Below are 14579 nucleotides of genomic sequence, written 5' to 3'. Positions count from 1 at the left end.
TTGTTGTTGTTAAACGTGATCATGGCAGAAGGCGAAGGCCTTGATCACATGACCTCTGAACCCTGCCCGTTCTTCAGCAATGAGATTCTGCTTTGGGCTTCAGCCTGGTAAACCTCCACGTGCCCGTTTCCTGGGGTACCTAGAACATTTGGTTTTATACGATGCTCAGTTTGGATAGAATTTGTAGTCTGATCTGGATTTCAACTTTGAATAAAACCAACCATTAGGCGCAAACAAGAAAAATGTTTTTTTTATTTGTGACTTTTTTCCTCCAGTCTCTGCGGCAAGCTAATATCCACTTGTCAAACTCCCATTCAAATGATAACCCACAAGTCCTTTTTTTCACCGTTTGATTTTGCTGTTAAGCTGCAGTTCACTGCTGTTTTGAATGGACTCGCACGCTGCAATAATACCGATGCGGTGGCCTGTGGATTCTGCTGCATTTCATCTCCCATCTCATGCCAACACCGCATTAACTGCTGTTCTGTAAACATACAGCTCATCACCCTATTTCCTAGTGTGTGTGTGTTCATGTTATTTCTGGAAAAGCAGTGCTCTCTTTACACCACAGCTCCCTTCAAACGGGCAAGACACCATCAGTGTCTGTGTTATTTTTGGCAGATTTTGCAAATCACTTCACATGTAAAGATACATGAGAAGCAACATGTTGCACTTGTACTTTGTATACACTGCTGGACTGTCTTTAAAGCCTAATGTGGACAGCCTTAGTGATGTTGTCTGCAGCTGCAGAGAAATTGTTACTTTAATGATGCCAGCCTTGTTGCACTGCCTCTCAGTAGACAGGCAGCTCTGTGTTGTGCTGGTAGTCCGCAGTTAGACTGCCATTCATAAAGTTTTTCTGAAACCTCTTTATATTCCCAATATTTTGACACACATGTCAGTGGTCTGGGGAAATAGGGGATATTTATTTCAATATTCATAAATGTGGTTTGTTGTGCTTTCATTTTTCAGGAAAGCTGAGGAACATTCCACAGGTTCCAAATAGCAACGGCTGTCACCATAAACTCTTGTGCATCTATAGGGATGGAAAATGGTTTCCACAATACAACGTGAGAGCTGCAAAAAACCGATGCAAACCCCAAACATTTGTGTGGTTTTGACCGTGCATATCCAAGCAGGCATACAGACATACACGAATTAGCCACTGGCCTAATATTTGTAAGTCTTTTATTGTGAAAAGGGTGAGGCGGATGGGACTAAAAACCAGTACTGGGATTGGGGTTGAAGGGCGTCAAAGGGCATAGTAGAAATAATGAAAAATTTTAAAATCTGTCCCAAAGATCACCTTTTTTAATAGAATTAGCCAGAGCTTAATTGCTCCCTGGGAGTCCTGTAATGTCCATACACATTGTGCTTTTTCATCACAAGCCTCAAACTTTCAAACTGACCTGACTTTTCTTTTCTGTGGGATAGATGCTGGTGATGAGAGCTCGCTCTCCGGCTTAAGCCCAGCACTTTTCAGCAGTTTTGCGATGAAGAGTCTTGCCCCACAGTCTGACTGTCAACACAGCGGTTATCCATCCTGATGCGTTTAAAGGAAAACATTCAGCACAAAAGACCTGAACTATACTGCAACTGTGTGCCATTGGGTGCTGGTATATTTACACACACACACACACACACACACACACACACACACACACACACAGTGCATAAAAAACCCACAAAACACAAAAACAATTGGCCCCACTTTCCAGAAATGCCTCCCTGCAACTTCTTCCACAATAAAATAAAATAAATAAATAAAAAAAGCCATGTTCATGAATCACTGATCTGACACAGAGGGAAATCCAGCAAACATCATAGAGCCACAGGTACAAGGAGACAGAATGGTCCAGTGAGTCATCTAATAGTAGCAGCCCTGCGTGACGTCAACTGGACTTGCAAAAGACTGCGAAGACCAAATTTAGGTCAGATAAGGTTTTTGACCTTTTTGGGGCTAATTCATACTTTTTAAAGTCAATTCTCATAAATTTAGGCTTTAAATGATATCTAACTATCAAGCAGCAAACTTGAAAAAGTGTTGCAACCCCTCATTTCTATAAAGATTTCTTGTAAAATGGGAATTAGCGATTTATGAAAGCATTTGCAAACATATGTGGAAATAGAGCATCTTGAGTTTACACAATTCTAATCTAAGTTAATATTTCATATGACCACGTTTATCCTTCAACACAGTCTGAACTCTCTTCGGACGTTTCTTGAAGTAGTCTTCAGGAAATCATCTCCGGGCTTCTTAAAAGACACTGAAAGCTCTTCTTTGGATGGTGGCTACCTGTTGTTCCATTCTCTGTCTAGATGATCCTGCACTGCTTCAGTCCCGCTTTATTCTTGTTCTTTTGTGCAACAAAAATAAAAGCCCTGTCCATATCATCTCTACCCAAAAGCTGTAGACCACTTCAAAACTCTGAAAACAGCTGATTGTAGCAAGTGCATTAGTTGAATGTTTTTTCTCCTTTCTCTTTGGCTGGCCTGAAGGTAACTGAAGAGCCTTTGTAACAGGATATAATTGCAACTATAATTTAATAAACGAAGTCAGTGAAGTAACGCGTCACATTTAAAATCTAATGTACACGTGGAACAAAAATGCTTTCTCACTGATCTGTCAGAGCTTTTTATCTTTAATACTGAACAACATCAGTATACATTATACATTTAGGGAACATAATGGTCTATTTTTTATTAATTACAGTATCACGTATTACAATGTGAGCAGGCTACAAATGGGAAAAAAAGGTGAAAACGCACAAACTGCTAAAAATACTCTAACTGCAGAGGAACCAGTCAATGGCCCCCTGGGTTGCCTCTGATGCTGCTGATAAGGTTCATGTAATTGGTAAGCAAACTCATAACAATGTGCACTGATACTGATAATGCAATTTTCTATTAAAAGTCTATACCAGAGTGTGTAAATATTTATATATTTCTGTTCATTCTTCAGTATCACAGAAACCAATAAATCACCAGCAGACAAACAGCAAAAAGGCACTTCTGCTTCAAGTGTGTGTGTATTTCCATCCTTGTCTCAACTATAAAAAGTCAGCGAGCAAAGTAAACAGTCTGCGGTGATTATGATTATGATTTCCTGAGAGAAATTCCAACTATAACAATACTTATTATCGCAAGCGCTCTGATTAGAGAGACTGTCAAGGAAAAACAGAAAGAAACTCAACAAAAAGGATCAAATATTTTTCAGTTCATCAAAGGGCACCGAGTCCAACCAAGGACACGGTCGGGACGGAAGGATCGAGGATTCCTTTCTTTTCAGCCAAGCCAAAACATCTAGCGTTTCGAAGTCAATAGCCAGGCGGCGTGCCTAACGTGACGGGTGCTCCCCTGGCGATGACAAGGTCTGGCCCTTGGGAGGAGAATTGTCGAGCCTTGGAGAGACAGTCTTTCGGTGAGTTTATGGTTTGAGTTAAAGCATCACGCAATGTTGCATGAAAAAGGCAACACAAATGTCCCGTGGAGAATGCCAAAGGTTCTCGTCAGTGAGATCCGATACGTTTCTAAAAACAGCAGATCTGAATATCTGCCGCCACAAGAAAGATAAAGCCACATTTGTTCATTCATTTGTTTCCAGATATTGCTTACTTGGCTGATACGAGTTTACATTGAGTCAGAGCCTGAGCGGGGCTCTTGTTATCTGTATTTTGACTAGCTAATGAAAATCTCGTTTATTCTGTCCTCATTGTTTGTGACAGGGAAACTGGGGAATTCTCTTCATAACAAGTCGAACTGATCTGGGAAGATGAAAATGTGCGTGGGTATGCATTTGTGGTCTGGGTGTGTGTGAGTTTGTGTCCACCCTGCTGTTTACTCTCAGCAGCACAACAGACCTGAGGTGTTTGGATGGGAGAGCTATATTGTCTCTCAAGTACCACAAAACTGCTGATTTAAGAACAAACCACAACTAAAGAGACTTACAACAAGGGTTTAGGACAGCAAGGACTAATTTCATGGATGTTTATGAGAAATGCCTCCTACCAATTTCTTACCAAGTACCAGGTCAATGCATACAGTGTTAGCTATGCCAATTATTCTGGCATTTTACAGCTTTTTTACTGTAAAACGTCCCAATATTAGTTAGAATATAAGCAATACAATGCCATTCTATGAGGCAGACACATAGGTGCTCAAAAAACAAATAAATAAATAGAAGGAACACTTTTCTGGGATATTGATGTTGTCGCTTTAGAGTGTATCCAGTTCAAGTATCAGTTTCAGCTGCTTTAATGTTATTATAATTAACAACAGGTGCACTAGAGCGGCAACAATGAGACAGCCCCAAAATGAAAGCTTTTAGAGGTGGAGGCTTGCTGACATTTTTTTCCTCCCCGTCTATTCTGACTGAATTTTTGCTAGTTTTGCATTTGGTTAGGGGCAACGCCACTACTGGTAGCATGAGGCGATACTTGGACCCTGCAGAGGTTGCACAGATCGCAATTTGTCCAGGTAGTCCAACACATGCCATTGCCAACAGGTTTTATGTTTTTCCCAGCACAGTCTCAAGACCATGGGGGAGATTCCAGGAGACAGGCAGTTACTCTAGGGTACTCTACTCTAAAGTCTTTAACTCATCAGCGGGACTGGTATCTGCTCCTTTGTGCAATGAGGAAGAGGATGAGCACTGCCAGAGCTACAAAATGACCTCTAGCAGGACACTGGTGTGAATGTGTCTGACCAAACAATCAGAAACAGACTTCTTGAGGGTGGCCTGAGCGCCTGATGTCCTTTAGTGGGCCCTGAGCTCCTTGCCCGGCGTAGTCTGGAGGAGGTAAATCCATGGAGGGACACACAGACCTCTACAGGCTAGACAACGACACCATGACTGCCATTAGGTACCAGGATCTTCTGTCAAACCCTACACTGGTGCAGTGGGTCCTGGGTTCCTCCTGGAGCACAACAATGCCTGGCTTCATATGGTAAGTATTCAGGCAGTTCCCAGGAAGAAGGAATTGATACCACTGACTGGCTCCCACGCTCGTACCACTGGCACATTATGGTTTACAAGCAAATACAAGCAGTATATTAAATGCCCGACCAGAGAGGAGAGGACATTAGACCACTGCTACAGCACGATCAGCGGGGCCTATCGCGCGGTGCCGCGCGCTTCACTCGGACTTTCTGATCACGTCATGATCCACCTAATCCCCGCGTACAGACAGAGGCTGAAGCTCTCCAAACCTGTCGTGAGGACCAAAAAACTGTGGAGCAACGAGGCTGTGGAGGAGCTTCGCACGTGTTTGGAGACCACAGACTGGGACACAATGAAGGCTGCTTCTAACAGCTTGGACGAGTTTACGGACACTGTCACCTCCTATATCCACTTCTGTGAGGACAGCATTGTGCCATCACGCACCAGGGTGAGTTATAACAATGACAAACCCTGGTTTACTCCTAAACTCAAAAGGCTGTGGCTGGAAAAGAGTAAGGCGTTCAGAAGCGGAGACAGGGACTGCTACAGAGAGGCCAAGTACAGGTTCACTAAAGAAGTGGACATTGCCAAACATCAGCACTCTGAGAAGATGCAGCAGCAGATCTCAGAGAATGACTCGGCCTCTGTGTGGAAAGGTTTTAGGAACATTACAAACTACAAGCCTAAAACCCCCCACTCCACTGATGACTTGCTCTTGGCCAACACCCTCAACGACTTCTACTGTCGTTTTGACGAGCCATCAGGCAGCCTTCACACCTCCAACGACCCCAACAATAGAGGCACTTTGGACACTCATTCCCCCACCTCTCCCCCCTCCATAGAGCCATCACCACCTTCAAACTGTTTACCTGCAACACCCGCCCCCTCACCCCACACAAAAGAGGATTTCACACCACCTCCTCCGACCACAACTCTTCATATTCATGAAGCAGATGTGAGGAAGCAGTTTAGGAGTCTGAATGCTCGGAAAGCTCCCGGCCCAGACGGCGTGTCTCCTGCCACCCTCAGACACTGTGCAAACGAGCTGGCCCCAGTGTTTTCTGGCATCTTCAACTCCTCACTGCAGGCATGTCATGTGCCTGCCTGCTTCAAGTCCTCTACCATAATCCCTGTCCCCAAGAAACCTAGGATCACTGGACTAAATGACTACAGACCCGTGGCTCTGACATCTGTGGTCATGAAGTCATTTGAGCGCCTAGTTCTCTCCCATCTCAAGACCCTCACGGCCCCCCTCCTGGACCCCCTGCAGTTTGCATATAGAGCCAACAGGTCTGTAGACGACGCCATCAACATGGCCCTACACTTCATCCTGCAGCATCTGGACTCCCCAGGAACCTACGCCAGGATCCTGTTTGTGGACTTCAGCTCTGCCTTCAACACCATCCTTCCAGACCATCTCCGAGGCAAGCTTTCCCAGATGAATGTGCCTGATCCCATCTGCCGGTGGATCACTGACTTCCTGACGGACAGGAAGCAGCACGTGAGGCTGGGAAAGAATGTCTCGGACTCCCGGACCATCAGCACCGGCTCCCCTCAGGGCTGTGTTCTTTCTCCTCTGCTCTTCTCCCTGTACACCAACTGCTGCACCTCCACCCACCAGTCTGTCAAGCTAATCAAGTTCGCAGATGACACCACCGTCATTGGGCTCATCTCGGACGGGGACGAGTCTGCCTACAGGAGGGAGGTTGAACGTCTGGTGTCTTGGTGCAGCCACAACAACCTGGTGCTGAATGCCCAGAAGACAGTGGAGATTATTGTGGACTTCAGGAAGCACACAGCCCCACTCCCCCCCATCATCCTGACTGACACCCCCATCACCTCTGTGGACTCATTCCGCTTCCTGGGTACCACCATCACCCAGGACCTGAAGTGGGAGCCCACCATCACCTCCGTCATTAAGAAAGCCCAGCAGAGGATGTACTTCCTGAGGCAGCTGAAGAAATTCAACCTGCCAACACGGACGATGATGCAACTCTACACTGCAATCATCGAGTCCATCCTCACATCCTCCATCACCGTGTGGTACGCTGGAGCCACTATCAGGGACAAACAGAGACTGCAGCGTGTTGTGCGCTCTGCTGAGAAGGTGATTGGCTGCAGACTCCCATCTCTGCAGGACCTGTACACCTCCAGGACACTGCGGCGTGCAGCTCGGATCTCAGCTGACCCTTCTCACCCTGGACACAGTCTGTTTGACCTGCTCCCCTCAGGCAGGAGGCTCCGGTCCATTCGCACCAGAACCTCTCGCCACAAGAACAGTTTCTTCCCCTCTGCTGTTGGACACATGAACAATAACCACATGACTGTCCCCGCCACTAACACATGACCCTACGCTGTGACCCTACGCTGTGTCACTGCATCATTCCATGTTTGGCACTGATCACCACCTGCACTCATGTATATATCTTTCTACGTAGCACTCTTAATTCTTATTCTCATGTATATATCTCATGTATATCTCATGCACATATCTTTCTTTCTACATAGCACTTTAATTCTTATTGTCTGCACTGAAGCACCGCAGCAATTTCCTAATGTTGTAAACCTCAACATCTGGCAATAAACCCATTCTGATTCTGATTCTGATTTAGTCTATCCGATGCCACCAGGCTGCACCTCGGACTGTCAAAGAGGTCTGTGATGCCCTGGTCAACATCTGGTAGGAGATCCCTCGGGACACCATCCACCGTCTAATTAGAAGCATGCCCCAGTATTGTCAGGCTAACTGATTACCATTTTGAATTGCTGTAATGAAATTTCAGCAAAATTGACTAGGCTGCTGCATCATTTTTTCACTTTGACTATTGATTACTATTTTCATTTCCATCAAATGTGGCACCAAGAGCTGAATGTAGCCACAGCGATGCCACTAATTGGTTAGTAAAGTCCAACGTTGAAGCCCAGCATCATTTTTGCAGTTGCCGTCTTGATGTTTTGAAACCTAACGTGATGAGCGAGAGATAAATCTGACTGTGAAACCAACAGTGTTGGGACTAACGCGTTATTAAGTAACGCGTTACAGTAACTACGTTATTATTGTGGTAACGAGCACGGTAACTAGTTATTATGCCAAAATCAGGAACGCGTTACTCGTTACTGGGATTTAGATAGGGTCGTTACTCGTTACTTCGTGTGTTGCGTTTAACTTACCTCGGAAATCGGAACACGAGCCTGGGAATAATGTCACACTCGAGTAAACGGTGTTCTGGTTAGCCTCGTTGGAGAAGTCTGGATTCCAATATGGCGACGCCCTCGAAAACGCTTGTTTTGCTAGCTCTCTACAAAAACAAATTACTACTACACATATGCAGCTCATCTGCAGTCCCGAATTTCTGAGTCCCGAGTACAAAGGAAAGCACCACGACTGCAGTTTCCGTGCTGGACGTAAAAAGGGCACGTGACACTGTGACGTAAGCTACAATCATGGCGGCAGTCGAAGATGGTCCAGGCATGTGTTTTCTCTCCTGGAAATATTCACATTATTTCTCCTTTGTGTTGGAAAAAGACAGGAATATTGTCGTGAACTGTACTCTCTGTGGAGGTTCTAAAACTCTTTCGACATCAAAGACTAGCAATTCTAATCTGATGAAACATCTTCAGAAACAGCATGCATCTACCAACTTAGTTGAAAAAGAACCTGAAGGCAACGTCGGTGACTCTAGCTCCGTTGATGCTATTCCAGCAAAACAACGAAAGCTTGATTTCGGACAGCCTGCTGCACAGTCCATCACCCAGCCCCAGCTACACAGGCTGATTGCCAGGTATGTTGTGGAAGACATGAAACCCATCTCAACGGTTGAGTCCCATGCTTTCAGACAACTGATTAGTCATATACCTGTGCGAGGGAGAGCTGGGAAGGCACCATCCAGAAAGACATTTTCCAGTTTCCTAGACCAAGAATATGCCAACATGGAGTCAGAGCTCAAAAATACACTTGACATGGTAGAATACATCTCCACAACAGCAGACATTTGGACTGTGCATAATAAAAGTTTTCTTGGTGTGACCGCGCATTGGATAAATGCACAAAACATGAAACGTGAGAAAGCAGCGCTGGCATGCAGGCGATTTATGGGTCGACATACGTATGACAGTATTGCATCTGAGCTGGACAACATTAACTCATCTCATGGCCTATCGTTTAAAATCACATCAACTGTAACGGATAATGGCTCCAATTTTGTCAAGGCTTTTAAAGTGTACCAGCCAGCACCTGAGTCAGATGACTCTGAATCTGAGGAGGATGAGGTGACTTTTGTTTCAATTGGGGATGTGCTGCAGAATGCTGCTGATGATGCTGATGATGCAATTTCTTTACCGCCACATCAGAGATGTGCATCGCACACAATGTATCTTATCTCTTGCACTGATGTGGAGAAGTGGCTATTGTCTGAAGCTGCAACAAAAACCATCTACAGAAGTGCCACCACAAAATGTGCAGGGCTGTGGAACAAGGCCAGTCGTTCCACAGTGGCTGCTGAGATTGTGGACGACATTATTGCAAAGAAGCTACTAGTACCTTGCACAACAAGGTGGAACTCGTTCTATTATGCTCTGGAGAGAATTTCAAAGATACCTGTGGTGGAGCTGAACACAATCTCATCCACATTACGGTTGAAATGTTTCAATGAGAGGGAGCATCAGTGTATCAGAGAGTACTGTGCAGTCATGAAACCACTTACTGTGGCACTGGACATTCTTCAAGGAGAAGACCATTGTTTTTATGGCACACTCCTACCCACACTGGAATCGCTAATGACCAAGACTCTGGCTATAAAAAATGGTCTGCAAATTCTTGTTGGGCTACCAGATACAGTTGTCCAGGTAAGAGATGATATTTTCATTTGTGTTTATCTTTAATGAAATTGCTTTTTATATTGTGCTGTGCTGTTCACATGCAAGTGAATGCTGTTACAGTTACAGATACTTAACCCCAATAAATAAATAAAATAAATACAACGTAGTAAAATACACACTATTTACAAATTAAAATACATTCTATATAAAACTACAGCATGCTGTTAATATTTAATTAATTTAATGTTGAAACAATGCATACTTTCTCATGCAAAAATGTTTTTTGCACTTTTACTGTGTCGTTATTACAGGCAGTCAAAACAAGGTTTGCACATGTCCTTGGAAGTGAAGATGCTTTGCTGGCTGCTGTGACACTACCAAAATTTAAGCTTCGTTGGCTACATGACCAGGCGCGGAAGGACCTCGCAAAGGCACGTCTGCTGGTAGAGTGTCGAAAACTTCTCCCTGAGCAAGATCAGCTACAACCAGGTACCAGCGCCACCAACACAACACAGCACGCGGGTTCTAGCAAAGAGGATGAGTTCTTCTCCTTTGAAGAGAATGAGGACATATATGCCACTGCTGAAGGTGAGGTAGCCGAGTACCTCAAATCAGGAGCAACAGGGTTAGACTCTCTGAATCATTTCCCAATGATAAAGAAACTCTCTCTTAAACTTAATGCAGCTACTCCTTCAAGTGCCCCAGTTGAAAGGCTTTTCAGCCTGGGAAACCTGATTCTCACTCCAAAGAGGAACAAGTTGTCTGATCATAAGTTTGAGAAGCTTCTCCTCTTGAGGTACAATCGTTGGTTTGATGGAAACCAAAGTTGAGTAGTGCTCATATGATGATGATGTGTTGCCTTCAGTGGTGCTCTACAAGGTAAAGTAGGGTTATTTCCAAGTGAAACTTGGGCTTCTGAAGCACTTAAAATACCTTTATATTTTATTTATCTACATGGCCTGTATGGAGGCAATATTATTTTGGTTTGACTGTTTATGAAGCTGAAAATAGTTATTATTTATTTTATTTCTGTTTGTGGGGCTGAACATACTTGTAATTAATTTTATTTCTCTTCTCTTTCTCTGAAAATACTTTTATTACTGAACATGAGGTCTCCAGTTGGTGGAATTCAGCAGTTAAGTTTACAAAGTTAAGTTCAGTTAACTTTACAAAGAATGGACAAACCTCACCGTGTTTATGTTAAATCATTTTTTGCACTACATGTTTTTGCACTTTGATACCTACAGGTCCTAAATTGTCTGAGGTACAGTTTAATGTTGGCACTGCTAAAAGCATACTTTCTGTCCATTTAAATGGCAAAAATAAATATCTTTCAAAAGTTTCAACACACTGTATGTTGTTTTGTGATCCACTGCTTCTTCCTAGTGATACTACGTACAATGATTAGACACTGCTGTAACAACCCGAGAATGATGAGTTTGCATTTGTAGAGGGTTGAAACATTAGAAATAGATTAAAACACACAGATAAAAAAGTGACACATAAAACAAACTTTGTTAATTTCTAATTTAGTTTCATTCATTTCATCATTGACTTGCACTCGAACTACTACACTGCCATTTTAACTATTTTAGGTTCAGGCCATTAGGTGGCACAGTGTACTTGTGGCTGGATAGTGCTAACATGTAAGCAAGCTAGAAGACTGGCATCCTTGCTGGGTATCCAGTTAGGGAAGCAACACATTAATAAGAGAATTCTGGGTAAAACCAAAGTTACTTTCCCTAGTAACTAGTTACTTCGAAAGTAACGAGTAACTTGAAGTAACTGAGTTACTTTTGAGAGAAGTAACTAGTAATGTAACTGAGTTACTATTTTAAAGTAACTTACCCAACACTGGAAACCAAACTGCACTCTTGTACGGTATTGACTTCCTAATTACAAGGCAGGCCTACCCAAAAGCATATGGTGCTTTAGTCCTCTTTTTGACTCCACTGGGAACCGATGTTTACAAAAGGAACACGTTGTTTTCAATAGGACTTCAAGTTCCATTGGGGCGAGTGCTGTTTCCCCTATACAGTAATACTGAAGCACTACTTAATAGAAAGTATGCAGGTGCAGTTACTAGAACATGTAAACAGCTGCTTTTTTCTGGATTTTGTGACTTCCAAGTTTACTTTTCTGTAAAAAGCAAACGAAATGCAAGGAGAACAATCAGAACAAAGAGACAGTTTCATCAAAGCAGTAGTAGCAGCTCTGCCCCAACCCTAATGTTTAGTTTAGGTTGTTTTTTTTGTAGCTTTTTTATTTCTACAGTCATCTGCTTAGAAAAATATGCAGTAAGCCACAGATTAAAAATTCTGTCTGGAATTAAACAGAAATACAATCTTTATCCTAATATGTCCATAATGAGTCTAGTCTAGATTAGAAAAATGTTTTCCCGGTTCAGCTGAATGACAATGATCCTCATGATCTGAGATGTTTTTGCAGCATCGGGCCAACATCAACACAGGATGCCTGAAAAGCCAGAAATATGCATGACGGTTATTTTGGTTTCTTAAAAATGATATCAGTAGTATTTTTGTCCTGGCATAGGTGCGGCCATTTATCTGCTGCATTTGTTTTCCCCAACGGTCAAATAACGTCAGAGAAACAAACTGCTTGACGCCACAGGGAAGCTTGTCAGCACACTCAGACACACGGCGGCGGAGCTGCGAGGCCATTAACCTCGCTGCCTGCACGCTCGCCTGGTAACAATAGACAGCATACAGCTCAGGTCTTTCCTCACTCTAAAGTAGATACATAGGAAAGTCTAATGTTCATTTGATGACTTGGCTAAACAAAACATGTTTATACTTCCTTCCGCTGTTGCCAGCTCTCACCTCAAATGCACTTCTCTGCCACTTTTCCAGCTCTGAGGTGCCTTTATTAACATTAATCACCCCTCCCTTTAACTAAATTGGGAGGCTGTTAATGTAAGTGTATTTTAATGGAACACTTCAGAAGCAACTCCCTCAATTACATCAACTCTTTCCAGCATGGTCCCTATTAAAACCAACCTTTCATTTAGGGCGGGGGAGCCCACAGACAGAGGGAGAAACACAGAATTAAGGGAGCCTTTGCTAATCAGTCTCACCTGCCAAAGCGAAAGCGTGTAACACAGACTGCTGTTTATAAGTAGGTTTTATTTCAGACACATGGCTCTGTTTATAAAACATTAAGCTACAGTTTTACATTATGGGTACTTATACGTAGTTTGGGCGGAAATTTGGGGCCCTCCATGGTTGCGAGTTACTAAATGGCCCCGGTGATGTCACAGAGGTTAAAAGCACTCGGCTTCCCAGTCAGTTTGACTGACTTTCTCCCGTAACTCTAATTCACGTAAACAACCGCTTTGCAATCAGAGACAGCGCTTTGGAAACTGTGAGCGGCACATCTGCCCACCTTTGAGAGTCGAAACAACAGTGTGCTGAGCTTTTGAAAGAGCTGATATAATGGAGACCCTATAAATGTGTTTGTAATAACAGTGGAACAAATTAGCGCTTGCACCGAAAAGTGTACGAAGCACAGTTTTGGTTTTATTTAGAGCTGTTTTCTGTTCAAGCTGTAACTGTTGTTATGCACAGATCACGTCAGACAACTTGTGCGGATTGTTGTGGGAATAGATGCTCAGGCCAAATGTAAGTGCAGTGCAAAAGAAATTGCTTGCAGCGCATGTTGGGCAAAAAACACAGCTACGGTACCAAAGATGAGATGTTTTTTCCAGAGAGCAGTTAAATGCAAAGACAATGTGTAGGCTAACGTTAGCCCGTTCTGGACAACATAGCATCATTTAGCTAACATTAGCTAACACAAGCTAACTCAAGGAGTTGCAAAAAAAATAAATAAATCACCTCACTCAGAGTTGTTTTGAAGGGAGGGAAGAATCCATAAAGACTATAACATTTATTCATAGGAAAGTGTTGGAAAGTTTTCAGTTTTAACATAGTTTAAGGTGGGGTTGCCAACCGTCCCTTAAAATACGGAATCGTCCTGTATTTAGAAACAAAAGTACACGTCCCGTATTGAGCTAATAAGGGACGCACTTTGTCCCGTAATACAGTGAGAATCAAAAGTAGTCTATAAATGTTAATGGAATTAACACTTTGTTTGAAAACATAATTCCCAGCCCCTCTCCTGCTTTGTGACCAATGAGCTGACAGCACACTTACGACAATTCGAGTATGACAATTCAGATTACCGCTTATCTCATTGGTCGATGAAAGGTCGCTTACGGAGAAAATACCGGAAGACAACAGATGACCACAACAAGAAGCATGGCCAACAGGGGAACAAACGCCGACACTGCGGTGCAAGTCTCGGACGACAGTACACCTAAAGCTGGGCAGACACTGTGCGATTTTTTCAGTCACGTTATTCAGCTCCTGCTCAAACTGCACGATTGACTCGCAGGGGTTAGAAGTTGGTAGGTCACGATGCAGGTCTCACACTATACCGCCCGATGCTCTGATGCGACCTGAGTGCTCACACTGTGCGTCCATAACATGAAGGTTATAACAGAAAATCTGTCGCTCGCTCTCTCTGTCTTTCACTCACACAGACACACCACCACCATCAACTTTGCTAAATTGCTAATGAAAAACATGATCAGGCAGCTGTGATTGAGCAGCAGTGTAAATCCAACAATTTTCACGGTTGTTGTGGTCGTGATAATTTTGTGATGCCACATCGAAAAGGCTCGGATGAGCTTTCCAAAGTTCTACAAGTTGTGCCTCCATCGCTTGTGTCCAGATCACACGCTGCACAGCCGTGCTGCACCGTCTTTTACACCGACGTTTACGTGTTTGCACGTGAGCAGTGTGAG

At 43.5% G+C, this 14579-nt stretch overlaps 2 protein-coding genes across 8 annotated transcripts in view; one reads left to right on the top strand and one right to left on the bottom strand.

Moving 5' to 3' along the window:
* Nucleotides 1-14579, bottom strand: part of astn1 (astrotactin 1) — a 485289-nt gene that overhangs the window by 9149 nt on the left and 461561 nt on the right. The window lies entirely within an intron of this gene.
* On the top strand, nucleotides 8546-10587 carry LOC147309136 (uncharacterized). Its single transcript, XM_086271518.1, has 2 exons — nucleotides 8546-9784; nucleotides 10069-10587. Exons 1-2 carry the CDS (start codon nucleotides 8546-8548, stop codon nucleotides 10585-10587), a joined length of 1758 nt encoding a protein of 585 aa, XP_086127644.1.

This window comes from Aulonocara sp. 'chitande type north' Nkhata Bay, linkage group LG18 (assembly GCF_057382095.1).
Source record: "Aulonocara sp. 'chitande type north' Nkhata Bay isolate Kocher_YH1m ecotype deep benthic linkage group LG18, A_spYH_male_GT1.1, whole genome shotgun sequence".
Lineage (NCBI taxonomy): Eukaryota > Metazoa > Chordata > Actinopteri > Cichliformes > Cichlidae > Aulonocara > Aulonocara sp. 'chitande type north' Nkhata Bay.
The sequence above is the reverse complement of the archived record's forward strand: the minus strand, read 5'-3'. Positions and strand labels throughout refer to the sequence as shown.